Source organism: Galendromus occidentalis, unplaced genomic scaffold, assembly GCF_000255335.2.
Source record: "Galendromus occidentalis unplaced genomic scaffold, Mocc_1.1 scf7180000077089, whole genome shotgun sequence".
Taxonomy (NCBI): domain Eukaryota; kingdom Metazoa; phylum Arthropoda; class Arachnida; order Mesostigmata; family Phytoseiidae; genus Galendromus; species Galendromus occidentalis.
This window is the reverse complement of record NW_003805077.1, coordinates 186,257-206,986: the sequence shown is the minus strand read 5'-3', so window position 1 is coordinate 206,986 and position 20,730 is coordinate 186,257. Positions and strand designations below refer to the sequence as shown.

Genomic DNA, 20,730 nt, shown 5'->3' with positions numbered 1-20,730 from the left:
ATCGAACGCAAGAGAGGGAATGAATTTTTGAACCTAGCTTGAACGATCCTATCGGTGATCACAACTGATTGCTCCCTCCCCCTACTCGGAGTTCATTTCAGAGCTCCCGTCAAGCTGCCAGAATAGCTCGTCTTGCGAGCCTCTCGTTTTCCCCCGCTCCCAAAGGAACATTGCGCATTCTTTTCTCTCCAATATCCACAAAAATACTAGATCTGTCGTTTTCTTAATCAGGTAAGATCACGATCGGTTTCAACTATTCGTGTTGCTTGCAGTGTAAAAAAATAGGTGTAATGATTCTCACTATCATAGATTAGTGATGTACGCGCATTATCCAAGCCCATCGAGGCTGGAAGAGCTCTCTGATTGTATCGGCACTCGGAGACTCTCTCTCGCTTCCTGCGAAGACGGGAATCAACCCAGACCTGACCACTCTCGTCGCGAGAGGAATCCGACGAATTCTCCAAGCACGAAAATGTGTTCCTGGGGAATCCTGCTCGCGCCGGCTTGGGACGGATATCAGCGCAATGGGGAACCCGATCTCCGAAATTGAAATGAGCTAGCTGAGGTCTCATTAAGAAAATCAACTTGACATCAAATATATCAGGGTTGGTACTATTCTTCCTCAATGAAGGCGGAGAAAGGACAGGAAATCTCGAAAATACTCTCTTTCTCGAAGCCCTTCTGATTAGAGCCGACTCCAGATTCCGCTGAACTCCAGAGAGTCGAATGCTCATCAGACTATCGCAGAAGCAGCTTCGAATTATTCCACAGCCTCATTCGTATCTGATCTGCCAGCGATCAGCTCGCCATACTTGATTTTCTGACTCTCTTTGAGACTGAATTGGAAATCTTTGGGCGCTTCGAAGATTATCACCATCGTGGAGCCCATGTTGAACTCTCCGAAATCATCGCCTTTCGAAAGCTTCACGGGCTCCTTGTTGAATAGGAGATCGCACCAGGTATTTTTCTTGTAGAGAAGTTTGTTCGTCGCCAACGTCTGCAATGGAAGGAACGGTTAGAACTCCCGCCGAACTCTCCCGACTGGATCTGAACGAGAGGCAAGCCTGATCGATGTCTCGAGCTCAAGGCCTCGCCGTTCTGGCTTTTATTCGAATTGGGAACTCACCTCATCGAAAATGCATTTTATACTTCCTACGTTTGTGGCACCAACAGCGGTCATCGAGAAGAAGCCGTGCTGCCATTCGCCACAGTATACGACGCGTTCATTGATATTAAATAGTCCCTTCACCCAGGACGCGACCCGCGGCTTTACGGAGAGCAACTTTCCCGGGAAGTGTCGTCTCCGTAAAACAGTCCAGTCGGCGGGCGAGTGGAAACGGTGGTAATCACCGGGGGCGAGGTAAACCACACAGTGGTAGAGGGCTGTGGAGCCATCCTGAATTGTGAATATAATGAGTTAGTTCTCAGGTTGGCAAACTGCTTCTAAATCGGACGATCACAGAAATAAAGAATCCGCCAGGGTCAATTGACAATATGGTTGGTCCCGCTCCACGTCACATACCTTGTTTTTGAGCATTTGTTGATGATAGGCATGTTCATCGGTGTATTGATCTACTCCGCTATCACTCCAAGGATGAGGTCCGAGGAAAGTCTGCAGTGGATACGAAATTCCTTTGACTTGCTCCACGAAACCTTCCTTCACCTCACCGTAGTTGAGGATTTTACCATCGGAAGGAGACACCTGCGGGAAGAAATGCGAACTCAATCTCGACTCGGATCGCCGATTCAATAATACTTCTATCTCTCCGGTCCATATTCTCCACTTCCTTAGCATGAGTCCTGGAGCGCGCCGGAATTCGAATGAAACCCTCTCCACCGCGTCCTTTCCCAAGTGACTGCGATAGCTGCTCAGAATGCGTCTATCTCACAACAGAGAGGAGATTGTTGTCAAAACGATGCGCATATGACTCTGGAACTGACGGCATGATGGTCTACGCTTTCCATCATTCCTCGTGATGCTTTCGGCGTTGGAAGACACGAGATGACGTTCGTTTTGGGGAACGCTCTCTGGATTTTTCCCCGTCGCGATCTACAGCCGACGTTGTGGCCGGACTGATCGGAATAGTCGGGAGGACCAAGCCGGACACATGTCCGAAGAACAATTCCTCCGTGCGGACTCGGAGAACTGTTTTGGGTGGTGTGAAAAGACCTGATCTGTACGGAACGTGAACGTTTCGAAGTTTGAGCTGCCTCGGCAAATTCGAGAATACTCGAATCGGGCGACTTCCGCCAAAGTTTTCGACTCCGGCAACGCTCAATTCACCCGACGTTGGACATAAGCCGGCAGCAAGTATCGCTGCCGCTCGTGATAAAGTTCCTAGTCGACCATTGCGTGCTCGGAGATCTCTGGGATTCTCTCACCGTCAATCAGGTAAGCGGCACGGGGTGACTGAAAAGAGAAGCTCACTCAGAGGAGAATGAAGGGAATCCGATATTGGTTCGATGGTAGAGAGGCCGCGGGGGGAAATTGAGAGCCTAATATAAATAACTCATTAATCGACTGGAGCCGGGGGCATGACGTCCCAAGAAAATGAATCCCTCCGCCGATGGATGCGCTGCGGACTCGCTGACGACGAAAGCCGACCGCAATGCACTCCGAACGAAGGGCTAAACGAGCATGATGTTCGAACGCGAAGGAACATGTGGTTCCAGCACGGTGTGTCTGGTTTGCATCGACCGGCGCATTCCGTCGCTGCAACCGCAATGTGTCAAAACATTAGGGGAGCGCGCGCGTCCGTTCGTGCGTGCGCGTGCGTGCCATACCGTCTGTGGAACCCTGCATGTTCTGGCATGCTTCGTTTCCCCGAGACGCTCCCCTCCACTCGCTTCAGGGAATCAACGTCAACTTCGGAGTGCGAAGACAGTCGGATTAGGATATTGAGTGCTTTGTGAATTTGTGCGAATCGATCCCCTAGTCGAAACATGATGTCATCCAATACCAAGGGTCAGGAACGCTCGTATGGAACTTCTCTAACTGTGTGTCGTCGAAACGTCTCCCGATAACCGACTGGGAACTCGTTGACAACCTCCCAACACATGTCTAGGTCCCCTCAGGATTCCGAGCGCCTCCCCGAACATATGGGGCTCCCGTCGGCGTCGTCCTGTCATGATCTGACTCCAGGGTCTCCTGAAGCCCAGAAAACGTCGAAAACCTTATTTTCCGAGTGGAAGTAGAGGAGACTCTCATGTGTCAGAGCAAGAGATGGCTGGGTTCTCCATCGTGATTTCTTTTTTTGCAGACAAGAGAAAAAAGAAGGAAATGCCTCTGGGTTCGTGTCGCTTGCGTGTCGCGTCGCTGGGGAAGGGCGACGGCGGCGCCATGGTCAATCTGAAGGATCTCCCCGAAGCAAGGAAAGGCTCGATGATAGAGGTGTCACTCAACGATTCATCGCAACGCGTTCAGAAGATTGTAGTTCAGGTTGGTTCGCGGAGCGTGACACGAAACATACGAGTTTAACCGCGCAGAGGTTTCTTCTATCATGAAGACTGTCGAGCCAAGCTCTAAGCACCGCCTTCTCCTTCCCTTCGGTGTCTAGCTCTCGGGCTTCAGGGATGATTCACGGTACAACATTTGGCTGGACCCGAACGCCCTGAACGTTTTCCAGCTGAAACCGTATTCGGAAGTTATCGTGTCGCTTGTGAAATCATCCGATGTCGTTTTGGACAGCGTCGAGCTTGTTTTCAAGGACCAGTACCTCACTCGGAGCGATATGTGGAGACTGGCGCAAAGCATCATCGACACCGGAGTTTATCTCAAAAAAGAGATCAAGTTCTACACTTCCAAATGCGACGTCTTCGAAATGTGGTCGAAAGGTGATCGACTCGGCTCAGGTCTCGCGAATAAAGACACGAAAGTCGTGTTCCGTTCCGCTACCGGGATGGTGGTTATCTTCATCCAGATGTCGGCTGAAATGTGGCAATTCGACATTCACGGAGACCTCTACTTCGAAAAAGCCATCGACGGATTTCTGCTTGATCTCACTCGCAAATGGAAGAATTTCGGTTGCAACCACGACGTGACGATCGTCCTGTTCTCGAGAACGATCTACGAAGCCGACTCGTGGGATCAGATACCGAAAGAGGTCCGACACTGTATTCAGCGAGATCAGAGAGGACGGTTCTACGAAGACGTTTATAGGGTTGCCATTCAGAACGAACGCTTGGATGACTGGACTTCAACCCTCCGTCTTCTGAAAACCTACTTCTCCGAATACCAGGACTCGGTCGTCAAGAAACACAAATCGGTGCCGAATATGCCCAACGCGTACAACAGTAACGCAGCGCAAGGGAACTTTCTTCAAGTATTGAATTTATCGATGAACGTGTTTGAGAAACATTTCACTGATCGGAGTTTTGACCGAACCGGTCAATTGAGCGTTGTTGTGACTCCGGGAGTGGGAGTTTTCGAAGTCGAACGGGACCTGATGGATTTAACCAAGCAGCGGATGATCGATAACGGAATCGCCTCGGACCTCGTCTGTCTCGGCGAACAACCGCTTCATGTGGTCCCGCTGTACAGAGTTTTCGGTGAGTTCCGATTCCCTGGTGGTGTATTCGGAATCGGAAAAATTCCGGTTTCGATTCCTTCTCGGTGAGCTCTATTCAGCCATCAGCTGAACAAAACTCACGAAGAAAGTACGCTGACAATCTGAACGATCGGACGTCATTCTGCTCGGGACATTATCTCGCTTTCTCGATTTCCAGACGGTCCGCCCGGAACTCCGCCCGAAGACGAGTACAACATCCCTCACTGGATTAATTTATCGTTTTATACGTCAAGTAAAGTCATATCTTATTCGGCGTTTGTGCCTCGAATCAAACTGCCCACTCCCGACGGCTCTCCAATGCGCGGACCGCTTTCCGCTCAGCTGGCGAGGTCGAAACGTCTAATGACCCCTACCTACGACGGCACCGACGCGATGCTCAGTCCCAGTGATCCAAATGGTGAATATCTGCAATTGCGCTCGATTTCTAAGAGAGATCATCGATTTTCTCGCCTGAGCTAACGTATACCCTTCCGGCTTGTAGCTCAATCAGATTATGAAGCCTACGAGGCTTACGATGCTCACGTCTTGAAGAAACCAGTCCTCCTGGCTCAACAGAGAGCTCGTGAAAAAATCGCCGAAGCTCCGGTGCGTCGGAAAAGCCAAGTTCATCCCCATCGAGAGCGTGAATCGTCCATGTCTTCGGCATCGTCACCATCCATGGCATCTTCGAAACCGGAATACATAGGTCCCTTCGGCAGTCCAACAATGCTCACCGGTGAGCTCTTGTCTTTATTCATCTACAATGTCTTCCTTCTTTGTTGTTCTTGTTGTTGTTATTGGGGTTCTGAATTCTCGATCCTAAGCCGGAAGGAAGTTGTCAATTCGGCTCCTATAGCCACCTGATTGGAACCTCAATCGAATCGCTTAAAAAGAAAGATTCCGCCAGGTTCTCCACGGTCGATGGACTTCACCGACGGAGCGTCCCCGACAATGGGCCGCGGGATGATGGCAGGCTCCGTCGACAGCTCGGTGGAATACTTCAAGAGTCTCCAAAGGGGTCAGCAACCGAAGGAGCCCGAGAAGCCCAAACCTCTTGTGAATCCTTTCAACTTGACCGGCGTGACCATGAAGCTGACTTCGAACAGACGCCGATGGACCCACGCGTTCCCAATCGGACCTTCCGGATCGTTTGTGCAGCAGCATCACTTCCAGACCAATTTAGCCTCTAAGCCCTCGAACGTGCCAAACCATTACCGAGGTGGTCACGACGTCCCTGACAGCACCGGCTTGACAGGTTGGGGTCCTACGGGAGAACAAGAATGGACCCCGGCGCTCACGACCGGAGTCGACTGGAAATCTCTCGTGATTCCGGCTTGTCTCCCACTGACAACCGACTATTTTCCGGATCCTCATACACTCGTCGACGACTTCACTCTTTCCGACTATCGTTTACTACCTGAGGATATCCCGCATGTTTTCGGAAGTTCCCAAGTCCCGCGAGAGGTCCAATCTGTTTATCAAGAGCTCATCTGTCAACGGCTCCAACAGGGTTTCCAAATCGTGACTCTGCCTCCACACCATCCGTACCGCGCGAGCAAATCTTCGGCGTCAAGTGCCTTCCCTCTTTCTAGTACGGACAAGCGAAAAATTTCCGGATCCTCTTACCAAGAAGACGAATCGGAGGAATGTCTCATGAGCATCGGTGCCATATTCCATTCGGTACAGCTACATACGAGCGAAATAGGAATCAAGCAGTACAAGCCTCGTCAGGCCAGCCCCGAGATGGAATCGATTCCGTACAGATACCAGTTCACGTCACCGGGCAACGAAGATTACACCCTCTTGGCCAGAGCTGTCTTCCACGCTGAACGGCTCGAGACCTTCAATTGGAACTATCTGGATCATTATATCTGTGGAGAACGAGAATACTTCCTGCACAAAACCAATAAATTCTGGCGCTTCCGGATGCTTCTGCTTCCCGGTTCGCCAGAAGCGATCAAGAGCATTCAAGAGTCCGGTAAGGTGAGCATTTACTCGGACGAGGAAAAAAACTTCTATCCGGACGAAACCGCGCAGCGTGAGGGAGTTCTCAAATTCATAGAAATCCTCAACAAAATCAAACCGACGACCAACGTAATGAAGAGTCTTGTGAGCCCTGCCAGCAAAGCTGGTCTGAGACGAAGCAGCTTCGGTCAAGTGAGTCGAGTGGAGCATTATTCCGTTTAAATCATTCGCGCATGCGAGGCATGACTTGCCATGAGCATCTTTTTGAATGTCTAACCCCTTCGTAGGTGTATTCGTTGTTGCAGAGCACGGTGAGTGGTTATTCCACTCTTTGATGGCGTTCCCCTCCTCGTCTGTCCTGGCATGCTTGTTTCTTCCGATTAATGTGACCTGAACTCCTCCGAGAGGGTTGCTCCGTATGCCTCCGAGCTCCCATTCTATGAACCTTCCTAGGGGAAACCAATCTCACTCCACTCTCGATTCTAGCAGCATACTCCGGCCTCCCACACACATCAGCAGAATCTTGGTTCGGTTCGCGAAAGAAGCGAATCGATGGCCGACAAGCCTTCTCGACGACTGAGGTGAGGTACCCCCGGAGCGTCAAGTTCTCGCTCTAGTTCGGTTTGAGCTCGGTTCGGGATATCTGCGGCAGGATTCGAAAGTGCTGCGAAAGAGAATCAGATACATTCTTTGCAGGGAAAATCCGCCACACCTCAACAGCGATAAGTCGGCGTCGTCTACGTCTCTCGAGGATACTTTCACGTCGAGCGTGCATCTGAGCGATGAGGTGATGCACTCTCCCGGACACCTCAACCGAGGGAGCGCATCTGACGAAATCGCCCTGGCCATGAGGTCATCGATGGATTTCGTTCCGAAAGATAAGGACAGGTCGGTTCGACAATCGTGCCCTCGACAAACGCGGGCTATTCTCTTCAAGTTCATCGACTGGGCTTCAAGCTTTGAACGTTCGGGGTGCTTCCGTTTCCAGGAACAACTTCCCACCGTTCGCGTTTATGGGACTCGATGCCGCTTCCTGGCTGCGCGCGAATGTCGTCGATGTACGAAGCGACAAAGACGTCTATGCTCTCATGATGAGGCTGATGAGGGATCGCGTCGTTGTCCAGATCACTAGAGAGGATCGGGACGACTTCGTGTTCGGTTCTCATTTATATTATCTGCGGGACATATGCGCCGATCCGCATCTCCATCACCGAACACATCACGCCGACTACCATGAGCTGGCCGAAGAATGGGTGGAAGTCGAGTTCACGCCCACCAAGAAGAGTCCTTACGGAGATGACCCCAAGTAAGGGCCGGAACCTCAGGATCGTCTCGGCGAGAGAAAGAGGGAGAGACGGGAAATGAAGTGGAAACATTTTTCTATTTTTGAGTCGGCTCGCTGCTCCTCGGTTTCCCAAGAGCTTCAATACTCGAAATCTTCCAGGCTCCGGTTCAAGAGATCGTACATGAACATCGACGCAGGAAAATCCGACAGACCGGAATGGGGCCAAGCTCTGTACCACTCGTTCTTCCAGCCCGGGACCGCGTTCGAGTTGGACGTGGAGTGGGTAGTCGCAACTGGGAACATCGTCGCGGGTAAGTTCGTCAGTTGGAGAGATCCGGGATTGGTGAACTCATCCGGATTCGGAACGGCTCCGATTCATTTCGCATCCAAAAGAAATAAGACGTCTCCCGGCTCTCCCCTCAGAAATGGTCCTGAATTGGGCGCGAAAAGCTACATCGTTCGGCCTGCAACTAGTACCGATACCCTGCGAACCATATGCCTTGCCGGGCTCTCCTAACTCTGACCCTCTGAGGGGTCCGATTTTCATCCCTCTCGCCGCTCAAGAACTCCCCAGCGAGCTATTGGATCCAGCTGGAGCTTCATCACTGCTGAACTTCAAACGATATATCCTGCATCGCTTTGGTTTCATTCCGCACAGAGATCTGTCTATCGCTAATGCGAAGAGGAAAGGCAGCGTCGCTAAGAACTTGGAAACTTTCGTGCATTGTACGGGGGGCATGTTCATCGTGCCCGGGGAGGACAATCTCGAAGAACCCTATGACACGGGTCTGCGCGACCATGAGACGCAAGCGAATGTCAAGACCGGCTTCCTCTGGAGCTACAACTTTATGATCACGAAGCGTTGGAAGAACACAGCGTCAATCGATGAGAACTTCATGAGGTATGTTCGTTTCGATTTGCATCGACTTGCGATCAGACATCCGGGTATTATTTCTTTTTGGGGGCGAGAGACAATGAACGAATGAACGACAAGAAAAAATTCCCAAAATGAGTCACTCTCCGCAGGACGTGTTTAGCCGACATGAGGAGCTTCTGCAAAAACACCGACGGTCGACTTGTAGCCATGTACGAAGAGTGGATCTCAAGGGAAGAAAACCGATCGAAGTCGTCAGAGTCAGATCAGCCTGTAGATACGATTGCCGAAGAAACGGGTATCATTGCCGAAGAGCCATCCGCCGTTGGATGAGTTCGCTGGCGGAAGCTTGTAAATCGAGTATTCCCGATTCGCCGACTACCCGGCATAGTTGGGAAAAATACCCTGTCGTGGGTTGTGATTGCTTCGTTAACTGCCTTGGAAAATGTCGGGAAAAGAATCAAATAAATATCTGCTCACCACACAATCTCCCGGATGGATGGGTCTCAGTCCTGCTTTGAGTGTCCTCCTGAAGAACTCGGAAAGATTCGGATACTCCTGAGGATCGTCGACCGCGGCTTCACTGATATCGCAGCCCGTGTACCAAGCAAAGGCCCCAATCACAGGTTTTCGGAGAGGTCGAGGTAAATTCACATCGTTGATGACTCCCCAACATTTCGATGCTAGCCGAAGGGGAAGTAGTTTGTAGATGGACGTCTGAAAAGACACGAAAACTTCAATTTAATCGTTCGCGTTCCTGAGCGATCCACTTATTCCATTGGACATCATATGAAATATCGCCCGCTCAGGAGCGGGAAAAGCTAGGGAAAGAAAGAATGGGAATTCGATAGAAACCCGTCGGATCACGGAGTTCGTCGATTCTCGCTTCGATTTTGTATTCTGTTTCGCAGGTCAAAGGGTTCGGTTAGACTATGGTCATTCACTCGGGAGACACGCAAACTTTAAAAGCAAAGCTTTTCGGGTCAGCTCGTAGGAAGGCGGGATGACTCCTGTTTGAATAAGGCTCTAGGGGCGACTCAATGTAGGCCAAGAACTTTGTCAGGGGCGAGATATTCGTCATCGATCGTTATTTGAGCTTAACAAGCAAACGTCGAGGGTGCTCCGATAGAGCTCTTCGAACGGCAGCGCTACACAGGAGCAAGCACGACCCTAAGTTTCTTACTCCCCAATTCCGGAGATTCGAGAATTTCTGGAGGAAATTTCTCGGTCACCTCGACGAAGCTTTTTCGTGAGTTCGGCGATCTACAGATGAAAGCCTAGCCGGAACTTTGGCAGGAAAATCAGTAAATCGGTCTGATCATACGCAAACTGTCTCTGGCTATATCACGGCTCCGCGAGGAGCCGCTCTCGCTCGCGAATGGTCGCTTCCTAATTTCACATGGTCAAAAGAGACTGCCGGAACGGTCACGTTCTCAGGCTCCGATTTCCGCTAGCTGCCAAAGTTGAAGTTTCTGGCCTCGATTAATTTGAGCTCTCACGATCGGTCTTCTGGAAAATACCTCGACTGCTGGCTCAGAGCCATGAGCGGCTTGAGCGGTCCAGTCTAAGACACATCAATTTGACTAACACATTCGTTAGTGGACGATGGATCGATCCCCGCGCGGATGTTCGTCCTCGTCGGTCGTCTGATCCATCTATTTATATGGCCGCACCTTGGTCGGTGGGTGGTTCGGTATTTACCGATAAGGCTCACAAGCATTGGCATACTTCCCTTGTCTTGGATATCTGGATCAGATATCACGAAAGACCTCAGAACGATTGGCAATACGCGGAGGGAGGCTGGGAGAGTTCCTCGGGGTATTTATTTGCGTTTTCCCAGGCGGGTCCGTCGTGGGAACGTACGCGATATGTATTTCACGCAAGAGAGTTTTGCCAAAAACTCAGAGAGAATTTGAGGCGGTTAGCTCTTCATGGTCGATCGTAGAGACGGACACTGCCGCGGAAATTGTTTCTTCCTTTTTGCGCAGACTCCACCGGTGAAAAACTCCAATCGACCCCGCACAGGCCACGTCGCCGATGATTATCGGCGGGGATAATCGAACTCCACCTAGATGAGGTCTCTTACGAGTGAACTGGAGCTCCTGATCGAGAGGGTAGCCAGAAAACTCCTCGGTCAGTCTCGACTGATAAGCGTCAATATAGCTCCGACTCACCAAACTCTCCTCAATAAAGAAGATCCTCGAGAGGGAACATCCCGCTTACAGAAAGGCGAATCATCGAATGTCACGATACTAGTCAGCTCGAGATCCGCGAGGATTTTTTCTCGAATTCAGCGAGCAGCAAATCGGAGTTCGATTCCGAGCAATGCTCCGTCGATGAATGTCTGACGCAAGATTCAATCTTATTCCGCAGGGAAAGGATTCCCGCTGACGCGATCCGAAATTCACTCCCAGGCTCTGTGACAGCATTGGTATTGCTCGTTCCTTCCGGGGATTCAAATTGAATAGTATTCGCAGGTCTCGACAGTCGGCTCGTCCCGGCAGCTAGTTCACGAAGTAATCGAAATCGAATACCGGGGCGGTCTAATTCCGGCATCAATTGCGCGGAATGTGTTCAGCTCGATTCGCGCTCCCCAGGAGACACGAACAGGAGCGGGGTAATAGTTCCGAATAGTTACGCGAGAGAGGGGAAATTCGAAAGGATGAAGAGTTCACTGAAAGAAGAAGGTCCAAGGGGGTGAATGAAGTACCTCAATGAGCAACTCCTCAAGATTCTTATCGTCGGCCGGCACGGAAGCGCTCGCTAGGGAACCTTACCCCGAGCACTTGCGAGATAAGACATTATTGTCAAGATGCGACGCCAATCCATGAATAGCCGTACGTTGGTTTCGTCCGTGTGAGGGGCAGCCTTGACGTTTGATAATCCGATCAGTCAGCGAAATTATAATTCCGTGAATCGATTCGCAGATACGATGTTCCGCATCAAAATGAAGTCGCTTCTGTGCGGAACAGGTACGATGAGCATTTATGCAAAATCCACCCGAATCATTCCACTGTCAGGAGGAATCCCCAGATCCGGAAAGGCGCAGTCTGTGGATCGGAATCCAAACTCTCATATAGAAGCTCCCGGACAAGGAACAGCGGTCTATCCACTACGACGAAAGTATTTCGAGGGTCTCTCGACAATCGACGCGTGTTTCATAACTTGGCAGATGCCGTTCCAATCCCAGATACCAACACTATCAAGAGTGTGGAGGCCACTTGACAATCACGAGATCATACCGCCCTTCGGGTCGGAACCATGACAGAATTTGATTTTCTTCTTCCGCTTTTTCTCGCAGAACGAGGATACAAATCTGATCCATAGATGTGACCGAAGTATCCACGAGGCGAAATTCGGAAGAAATATTCCTTGCTGGCTAGCAGGACGTCGAGTTGTTGTGGACGATCCGGAGTTTCCGCTTCCACCATGCATACGCTGTTCGTTTCCGGACATATTCCCATTCGGACGTCACCTTCTCCGAAAGACCACATGCTGCCGACATATGTGAGTAGGTACTGCCCGTGTCCGTCGCGTTGTTGCTTATGGACAACGGGGAAGCGACTCTTCGTGGAATATATTCAGCACTTGAAAGTCGGCTGATAATTTATTCGCATGATCACCCGCAAATGCGAAGTCTCTGTGAGACTTGACAAAACCTCCTTCAACGTTTGTTAAGTTGAACGAGCTCGACCCGCTCATGCGACGCGACGCATCGGCAGCTACGCTGCGTCGTACCGTGTTTTCGAAAGATGCGCTCCTTTGATCCTATATAAAGCAAGCGAACAAGATTGTAGTTCCTCATGCATCCTAGTCTGCGGACTTTGGGCCTGTTCAGTGGAGCGACAGGTCACAGGCCGATGGCTTCGAGCTTTAAGGATTTCTTCGAGCCCTTCTACGCTGGATCAGTCGCAAACAGCGTGTCCCGAGTGATCCTCGTCGTGTTCAAGTGTGAATAGCTAACGTCAGCCGCTGTGAACAACCAATTCAACTGGTACATGGCAACAGATAACGAGCTGAACTCCGAGACGGGGTCCCATGAAATTAGAATGTTCGACATCCGCTCTCGCCCTCACTCATCCTTACTGACGCTCAGCTTTTCGGCCACACCGATCAAGGCTTCTGACTAATCAGTACGGTTTAACAAAGATCGCTGGCATTCTGACCACGCGAGTTCTAGGTGGATGGAGATCGCGAACGAGATTCCGCTGGCAAGCAGAGCGCCGCGATGAATGTCGCAAGCTCTGGACGTTAATCTGATGCTGACAAGAGGAAGCGCGTGAAAGAACTGACGCTTTGTTCACGCTTCTCGCTGTACCCAGTTTATGTTTAGAATCAAATAATAATATTCACTCCTTATTCCGCGGAGAATTTCTCCACCCTGAGTCTCGCCTGAGAACTCAATAAACGCTCCCTGATATCAACCGTTCAACCCAATTTCGCGTGGGCTCGTCTTCTTGTGCTAATCAGCTATTAGTTCCTGCTTAAAGCGGTCGCCTGTGGATGAACTCCGGATAATCTCGAGTACCTCCGTCCGAAAAGACGTGAGCCAATAGGAAAAACGAGAATCGGATTCGTAGTCCTCCCTTACAGCCAAGGGACCGCTGACGCTCTTCCGGCTCCTAAAATGAATGATATAAGCTGCGCGAGCGTTCCTCTCGATTGACGCTACTAGTCTCGATGAGCATCGATCGGGGAAGGATTTCCTCACGGTCCTGCAAGCATGAGTCCGCTCGCTAATGACGGTACATGCTTACGGTCTCTGTGAGAATTTCGAACTATCTCGATCTGTCGTTCGCATCGTATCGCCACGCTTCGTCGCGCGCGTTCATTGTTCGAAATGTTTCGGCTCAAGTCTTTTGAGCGTTGCCGATTGGCATATCATCAGAACGTCGTCGCATACATATCGTAATCTGCAGATGATCAACCTTGGATGCCGAATGCCGACCGAACGGCTGCGTCGGAAACGACAGAAAATCATTAGTCGGAGACTCGTTTCCTTGGTCTCTTGCTTTCACGGCGTCGGATTGATCTCGCAAATGATTAGAGCCTCACGCATCGATTACCCAGCCACGTACGAGATTCGGAAGCATAGCTGATTCTAGCCGTAGAGCGCAGGCACGTGGCGAAGGGATCCGCACGCAAGGAGCACAACAGCGTCGGGTAGCGGTGTCTAATTTCACATGAGGAGAAGGGGCGACCGGGCAGTGAGCGAACCCGCCTCGAACTTCTGTGTAAGCTTTCGGTTGTCGTCAGGCTGGACAGTCCAGCCAATGGCCGACTCAGCTGGATATTTCTAGTCGAGATTCAGCTCTTTTGCGCCAGGTTTTTCGCCTGTGACATCTCTGTCTACCATCGACGAAAATGAGAAGCTAACAGACCTGCATATGGAAAACGCTCAATTAGAGAGCGCAACAGAATAATGGAATCACAGCGGAAACAGCTCGATATTTCGTCCGTTTCCGTTCCGAAACACGGCATATCTCTTTTCTCCGTCAGTAGGCAATACCTTTATTGGCCGATAGACATTCTTAGTGCTGGGAAATCGCGGTAATCTTCGCTTCCTGAGACACATTCTCGCTCCGCTGGGTTTCGAACAGGTGTTTTTGGCCCGTGTCCGTAGTCTTCGTCGACGTTCGTGAGCCTAGGCACCGCTCCACAAGCTCAGCAAGAACTTACGCTACCGAAAACACAACGTTCCGAGGAGAAAAAAACACCGCCGGGACACATTCATGCGGAATATTTCAAAGATTCTCCAGAGAAGCAGCGGCAACAGTGACAGCCCTCCTTGTGGCATTCGCAAGGCGGCAGCAGAGAAGCTTCAAGACGCAAGTGGATCTCTCTCATGGTTCGCGGAACGCTCTCCGATGACTTGTCAACGGTGTACTCTCCCGGAACAACGGTCACCCCTCAGAAATGAAATAGTTTACGCTCAAAATCTCGAGAGCATTCCCTCTCGAACCAGTATCAGGTGGCAAACGATTCCACTCACGCAGGTAGCTTCAGCAGAATCGCCGCTCCTCCAGCTCGATCGCGAGAACCGGTTTGGCGATGGAGCCCAGCCGTAGATTAGGCGCAAGCCGTAGAGTCTATCTCCACCACTGATTCTATTGCAGAACTCGACCCTACTCGTCTCGAAGCCCTTCAACGTCCTCGGCTTGGCGCGAGTCTTCACCCGAGCTCTTTGCAGAAGCAGACCCACGAGCCGGCTCACTGGCGACGGCGGTCTCAAATGACGCAAGCGGAGGTACGCTTCAGACACGAGCGGATTTCCCTTCGTTCGGGAACTGCCTAAAAAAATGAACCTCCCCGGGCAGTGCTTTTTCTTCCATTCTTCGCTTCTTCTCGAGCAATGATTCCTCTGAGCGAGGTACCGGTGCTCCTGGAAAGCGGAGACCATGATTGGCATACAGTACAGGCGCCGGAAGGAGCCTTGACTCGATATGCAAACGTCTATTTTGGGCAGTCTTCAAATTATTCGAGCCGGAACGATGCCTTCCAGTGGGTTATCAGAAAAGACGAAAACGGCAAATGATTCCTCGAGAGACGATTGCCGCTGCCGACGACGACGACGTCGCCGCCAATCGCCGCTGGTGCTGCCATTCTGGAGTGGCGTGAACCGATTATATCACAGGCTTGATTGTAGTTTGAGTGTTGCAATACCTAGAAATGTATATCTCGTCTCATGTTGTCGTCAAAAAACACGGCGTGCTCTACGCTCTGAGCTCCCCACACCCAATTTACGCCTGATCCTTTAGCAGTTTAGCTCGTCGTCTGCAGAGCCTCTCCCCTGACGGCTCCCGGGAACGGCTCGTTGATGACGCGACCGATGCACTCCGAAACAAACAGCGGGAAGAGCAGAGGAACGTCGCCATACATTCATCAGATCGTCAAATGACGGAGAAATGGAGATACACACGGAAGACAGAGGGCGCTGTTCTTTAAATAGAAAACAGTTAAAGTCTGCTGGGTTGCCTGTATGTTGACAACTCACAACCCGTCCGGTCTGCCGCGAGCAGCCCGATCTAAAACAAGCCAGAGGAAAAACTGAGCCCTGAGACCGGCTACAGAGATGACCTGCAGGTGGGGACGCAATCGACTCTGGGACCAAATCATGAGAGTTCCCGACGATCTGTTGTGGAGGCAACTCGATCCCTGGGCAGTTTGGTTCCAGATCCAGACTCGATGCGGACCGTTCTTTTCAGCTGCGGTCAAAGTTCATCTCCTCTCGGTGGCAACGCAGTTGGGCTCGTCAGTCAGAAGTTGTGCTACTCGCTCAGGTCCAATGAATGAGGAAGAGACGAGCTTATTGAAATTTCAACCAATATACCCAGACAGAGTGATTCCGATGAATCGTCTGTTGACCTTGACGTTCGAGCTCGTCTTCCTCCCGGGCTTTGGTGTATCCAATTCGAAGAGCATTGGAATATTTTCTCGCGGATCGGAGATGATCGAGAGAGAATGCCCGAACCAGAAATTGATCTCCATCGAGGCAAGCATCGAAACTGGATTATAGCCGCAGGAATTTCTCCATCGGTTCCGAAGCATGAAATCCGATAATGAAGCTCTTTAGCTTATTTGACTAGTTGATTAGACACAAGGCAGCGTTTCGAAAGCGCGCTGGCATGGTTCCAACCTCAACAAACCTAGAAACTCACCAGATCGAAGTGAGTCTCTCAGAAAACTTCGCTATCGATTGGTCGAGCCTAAGCGGACGTTCGAGCCACGTGTCTCACGAGTCTCCGCGAAAGCGATATGCGAATCTTCCGAGCTCAATCAATGATTTCGAATGAACGAAATTGCGAAGCTCTAATACCATCCGCTTTCATAATCTTTTGCGAAAATTGGCAGAAATATGCGATATCTGAAAATTGAATAGCGGCTTCCGAGATCATCCGTCATTGCCGGGCGACGGACCTTCTAGGAGGGCTCGAGTCGGCGGCGGCTTCCCGCAGCGGTTTGGTTCTATGGCTGTTTTTTCCCCCGCCCAATCCACATGATAGAGGAAGTCTGTCCGACACGCGACTCCGGGTCTGGTGTCTCGATCTGGATGCTCCGTCGACAGTGCCGTGCATAGCTCAGGCGACGGGAAGCGCCGCTCCCCATCAATGGAAGCTCTTGTGGTGGAAGAATTGTTCGACTGGAGTCCTTTGTGCGGCCACATCCCTCAAAAACAGTTCCTCAACTTCATGATGACGCCGACAGCCAGGCCATCTGCCCCGATGGCTTGAACGCCGAACAGAGCGTCGAATCACGCCGAGCGTCGTCCACGGTCGTTCACCCTTGGTCTGCTTCAAGCCAATGAGTTTTCGGCTAACCCTTCCTCTTCATACTCATAAGTTGACAGTCTCTGTATCCTCTCTCGCGTGCATTGCTGTTCTGGCGGAACCGGCAGCGGCCATCGGATGCTCACGGACGACGTTACCGTCGATGCGCTCTAATTGCTCCGACTTGTTGTCTGCATTCGAAGACTGCGGTCAGGTCACGACAACCGACGTCGCGTCACTGAATCGGAACCCCTGCCACCCGCTCGCGACAATGGTAGCAGTGTCTGCTGAAAGGAACATTTTGCGGACTGAGACCCTAAGAAGCTCGGCCGATCTCGGAGTACATTATCCGGCTCTCGTGTGGAGTTGCCGCGTAAAAAAAAACGATAGGAAGAGGGGCCCGCCGATTTCCTCCAAACACGAATTCGAGAACAAAACCAACATCGCCAAGGAGAGAAACCTTTGGGCAAACAATCAAATAGTGAACGTCTCCTTCTCCTGCTTACTCAGAGTTGCCGACAACGGCCTCACCGGGTATGATTCACTGCTCGGTCCTCTCATCCTGTCAACGAGCTGCCGTCAACAGTCGCGAATCGCAATACGGAGCGACGTTCATATTCCACAAGTGGCGAGTCCGCAGGTCTGCTGCGAACTAGGTAGGTGTCCAGGATCTGGCGGCACGGCGTTAGATGAATCTCACCGGAGCATATATGACAACAAGCATAATATATCGTTCCTGCCCATCTTTTCCGTCGGAGTCGTCAAGGCAACCGCAGGTGGCTTCTAGCGTCCATTTACTCCATTCTCGTTCCGACATCTACAGTATGTCTGTTCGCTGCTTGGTCGTCGAATGGCCGGGGATCGAGCAAACGACGAAAACCGGGAGCACTACGAAAAATTCTCATCCCAGCCATTTGATTTTTCGGTGGCACTGAGAATGTTCGAATGAGTGAGAGTTCAAGGCTTCTCCTCATCGACGTTCGCTCCGGAGCCGCGGTACGCCATCGACGTCGAAGAGTGTCGTCTCTATTATATAGATTTCCCCAGTCGAACATCGGAACTTGCCGAATTAATATCTAATTACCGTCGGATGAAGTCTAATCTCCCTCAAATGGGGACCTCTCGTTCCTAAGGGCCTGAATATGGCGGCCCCACAAATGAGTCAATTTGAATGGAATCACTCGTCGAAAAGTAATCGGGCTATTAGAGTAGGTCCGGGCAATTGATCCCGATTGACGGGCGCGATTTCTTATGGGAGGAGGTCGATATTTCCTCATCATCGAACGCGAGCTGAGAACGAGATCACCTTGCGCGGCTTTCCTGGATCATCTGTCGGGATAACAGGATAAATTTCTCTGTTATAGCATCCGAAATGATTAGCGGAGGGAAACTCCCCAGAGATTCGACAGATGGGATTCTTCGGGACAAACGGCACCTAGCAGCGCAACAGATCCAAATGTCCACTCGCATGGGAGAATCGCCGGCGGGGTCGACGACTCAGTTAGCGACCATAGAAACTCGGGATCGCTAGCCACCGAGCGGAATTCTGGGCTAGACGTGAGAAGAGCGCGTTGAGAAACTGCTGAAGTATCGAGCGCATATCTGATCGCGAAGTTTCTCATCTGAGATCTCGGCGCAGTCTCTGAGTCTCTTTCGCGATGACTTTCGGCGATGAGAGAAAGCGAAAAAACTTTTCGTGAGAGTAAGATATGTGGCGTCGCTCGAACTTGTTGAACAAGTTTCAAGTTCGTGATCGATACGGTGGAAGCATTCCAAAGTGACCTTGTGTCGCTCAAGGGAACCTTCGGAAGACACACGCCGTGATCTGCTTGTTCGAAACGAGTGAACGAACGCGTTGTCTCGTGGCTGAAGTCAGACTTCATTTCCCGTTCCATCACGCCCGTTTTCCGAAACGAAAAACAAACAGCAAGTATTACCGACGGGGAGGGGAAAATAACGAAAAGATCGCGGACAAAACCACCCTAGCTAGATAATGATATGGCGAGCGCTGTTTGTTTTGGTTCAGTCATATGCTGAAGGACTGCAGCGGCGGTGGCAAAGCAGCTAGCTAGCGAAGGCTGGAAAATCGAAGTCGAATGCGTAAGCACGGAGGTCTGAGGCGAGGAACCCGGTGTGAAAATAGATAGTGTCTCGACCAGTTGTTGTCGGACACATTCCAGAGGACACTCCGGATCACTCTGCACGGGAAGTGTCCCGTAAATCGGCACGCGGCGCTGGTCGACTCATTTCGACCCTCCGCTGCCGTCGGGCTCGGGGTCTCACGGAAAGGTCTGAGCCAGCTGCGTAATCCACAACATGCGCTCCGACCATCGGAAATACGGATTCGACTCAATTCGCAGTGGTGATCACAGATTGCATTGAATGTCCTTGGCTAAGACCTGACCACCAAGCACCCAGTCACATGGAACCCACCTTGAATAGAGCTCGTTTCGTGTGAGCGTACCCGTACTCCACGGGAAACACCCATAGTTCATCCATTTCGTGAGACTATTGTACAATAAACAAGAGCAACAATTGCCACGAGCAATTGCCTCGTTCCCTTCACTAATTGGCCGCCGGATCAACCTCGATCAGTCGGATTCGTCTGGCGCAGCAGACACCGGCTATCGCGTTGGATGTTCCACAAGGGGAATGGTTCACGAACGGATTTCTGAGTTACATGTTCACTCACACACCGGGTTACACTGAGAGGCACGTTATGGAGACGCCTGGCACCGGCGTAGGGAGGACAAACATTCACTGACTCACTTCACCCACCGACTCGTACAACAGCGGGCGATGTTTCTTTCCGCTGGACCTCTCGACGCACTCCGGCACCCCGTTCGGTCTTCGATCACTATTAAAATCCTCGGTATCCGAAAGGTGTTTTTTGATTCTATAGACGTTTTCCGGAGGGAATATTCTACCCCACTATGGTGCAGTTTCTGCCAACATTCTGTTCGACTGATCAGCTGATTCCTTTGCGACCGTGGTAGCGAGGGAAGCGGGCCGGTGGGCAGGCGGGCTGACAAAGTGCCGCCGTCGCCGCCGCCAGCGAACCATCAGCTGAGAGAGCGTCAGTCAAGGCAAGGGCAGCAATACCCACGCCGTATGGCTGTGACATCATAATCGCGAGCGCCGTTATGAAGGAAACAACAGCTCGGCAGAATCCTCACCTGATCTTCGGGATTGCACAGACGACAAGGAGCGAAGGGTTCTCTTAAAGGGACTCGGGGCTCGCTGCGCGATTACCTCGAAAGAAATTATTTGCCTTCAGCCATGTTTTTCGCAGGCACAGTTCGGATATCGAATACCGAGGCCGTCCGTCTGTTCGTCCGCCCGTCCGTCCGCCCGACCAATCAATCAATTAGGTGGCTGAGACACGCTAAGCCGTGATTGGCGGTTGACAATATCCCTCTGGCAGCTCGGAAGTTTTCCGTCGTGATATGTGCATGGGTAGTTCTCTCATGTTTGAACCCAGTCGACCAGACATGACTCACTCGACGGGAAGTTGCCGCTCACGTCGGACGCGCTGACGCTATTTTTACTACCATCCCATATTTCCCCGCTTACTCCCTTGGGAAAAAAGCTCTCGTATTTCTTCTATCAGAGTCTTCGTTGTCGTCGAAATCGGCCGGTATCGATCCTAATAATTGGGATCAGGAGGCTCCGAGAATCATCTAAATGTCAGACCGAAAAAGCTCGAGTTTTCCTAAAAGTTAGCCTCAACTCTTTGAGCTGGAAACCGATGCCCCCGTAGGAAGGTTGATCAACGGGAGCTCTTTCCGGAGC

The 20,730-nt window shown here is 51.2% G+C and overlaps 2 protein-coding genes across 2 annotated transcripts; one reads left to right on the top strand and one right to left on the bottom strand.

Annotated features, from left to right (window-relative positions):
- Positions 1–760: 760 nt before the first annotated feature.
- On the bottom strand, positions 761–19,614 carry Pisd (phosphatidylserine decarboxylase). Its single transcript, XM_029110772.1, has 5 exons — positions 19,372–19,614; positions 9,152–9,388; positions 1,523–1,702; positions 1,127–1,396; positions 761–997 (listed from the first exon to the last, which is right to left on the bottom strand). The coding sequence occupies exons 1-5, from the start codon at positions 19,435–19,437 to the stop codon at positions 761–763; spliced, it is 990 nt and encodes a 329-aa protein (XP_028966605.1). The 5' UTR covers positions 19,438–19,614.
- On the top strand, positions 1,921–9,033 carry Iml1 (GATOR complex protein Iml1). Its single transcript, XM_029110783.1, has 13 exons — positions 1,921–2,392; positions 3,261–3,439; positions 3,558–4,569; positions 4,753–4,965; positions 5,050–5,283; positions 5,455–6,704; positions 6,800–6,823; positions 7,002–7,093; positions 7,209–7,415; positions 7,501–7,782; positions 7,855–8,108; positions 8,221–8,698; positions 8,824–9,033. The coding sequence occupies exons 2-13, from the start codon at positions 3,281–3,283 to the stop codon at positions 9,002–9,004; spliced, it is 4,386 nt and encodes a 1,461-aa protein (XP_028966616.1). The 5' UTR covers positions 1,921–2,392; positions 3,261–3,280; the 3' UTR covers positions 9,005–9,033.
- Positions 19,615–20,730: the final 1,116 nt, after the last annotated feature.

Bases quoted from the DNA above. Each gene is read 5' to 3' on its own strand.
- Iml1 (XM_029110783.1), top strand. From the start codon at position 3,281: ATGCCTCTGGGTTCGTGTCGCTTGCGTGTCGCGTCGCTGGGGAAGGGC. The intron at 4,966-5,049 runs GTGAATATCTGC...TCCGGCTTGTAG, and splicing joins CAGTCCCAGTGATCCAAATG to CTCAATCAGATTATGAAGCC. The intron at 8,699-8,823 runs GTATGTTCGTTT...CACTCTCCGCAG, and splicing joins ATCGATGAGAACTTCATGAG to GACGTGTTTAGCCGACATGA.
- Pisd (XM_029110772.1), bottom strand. From the start codon at position 19,437: ATGGATGAACTATGGGTGTTTCCCGTGGAGTACGGGTACGCTCACACG. The intron at 9,389-19,371 runs GTGGGTTCCATG...GTGTCTTTTCAG, and splicing joins CGAAACGAGCTCTATTCAAG to ACGTCCATCTACAAACTACT. The intron at 1,703-9,151 runs GTGAGCAGATAT...TTCTTCCCGCAG, and splicing joins TCCATCCGGGAGATTGTGTG to GTGTCTCCTTCCGATGGTAA.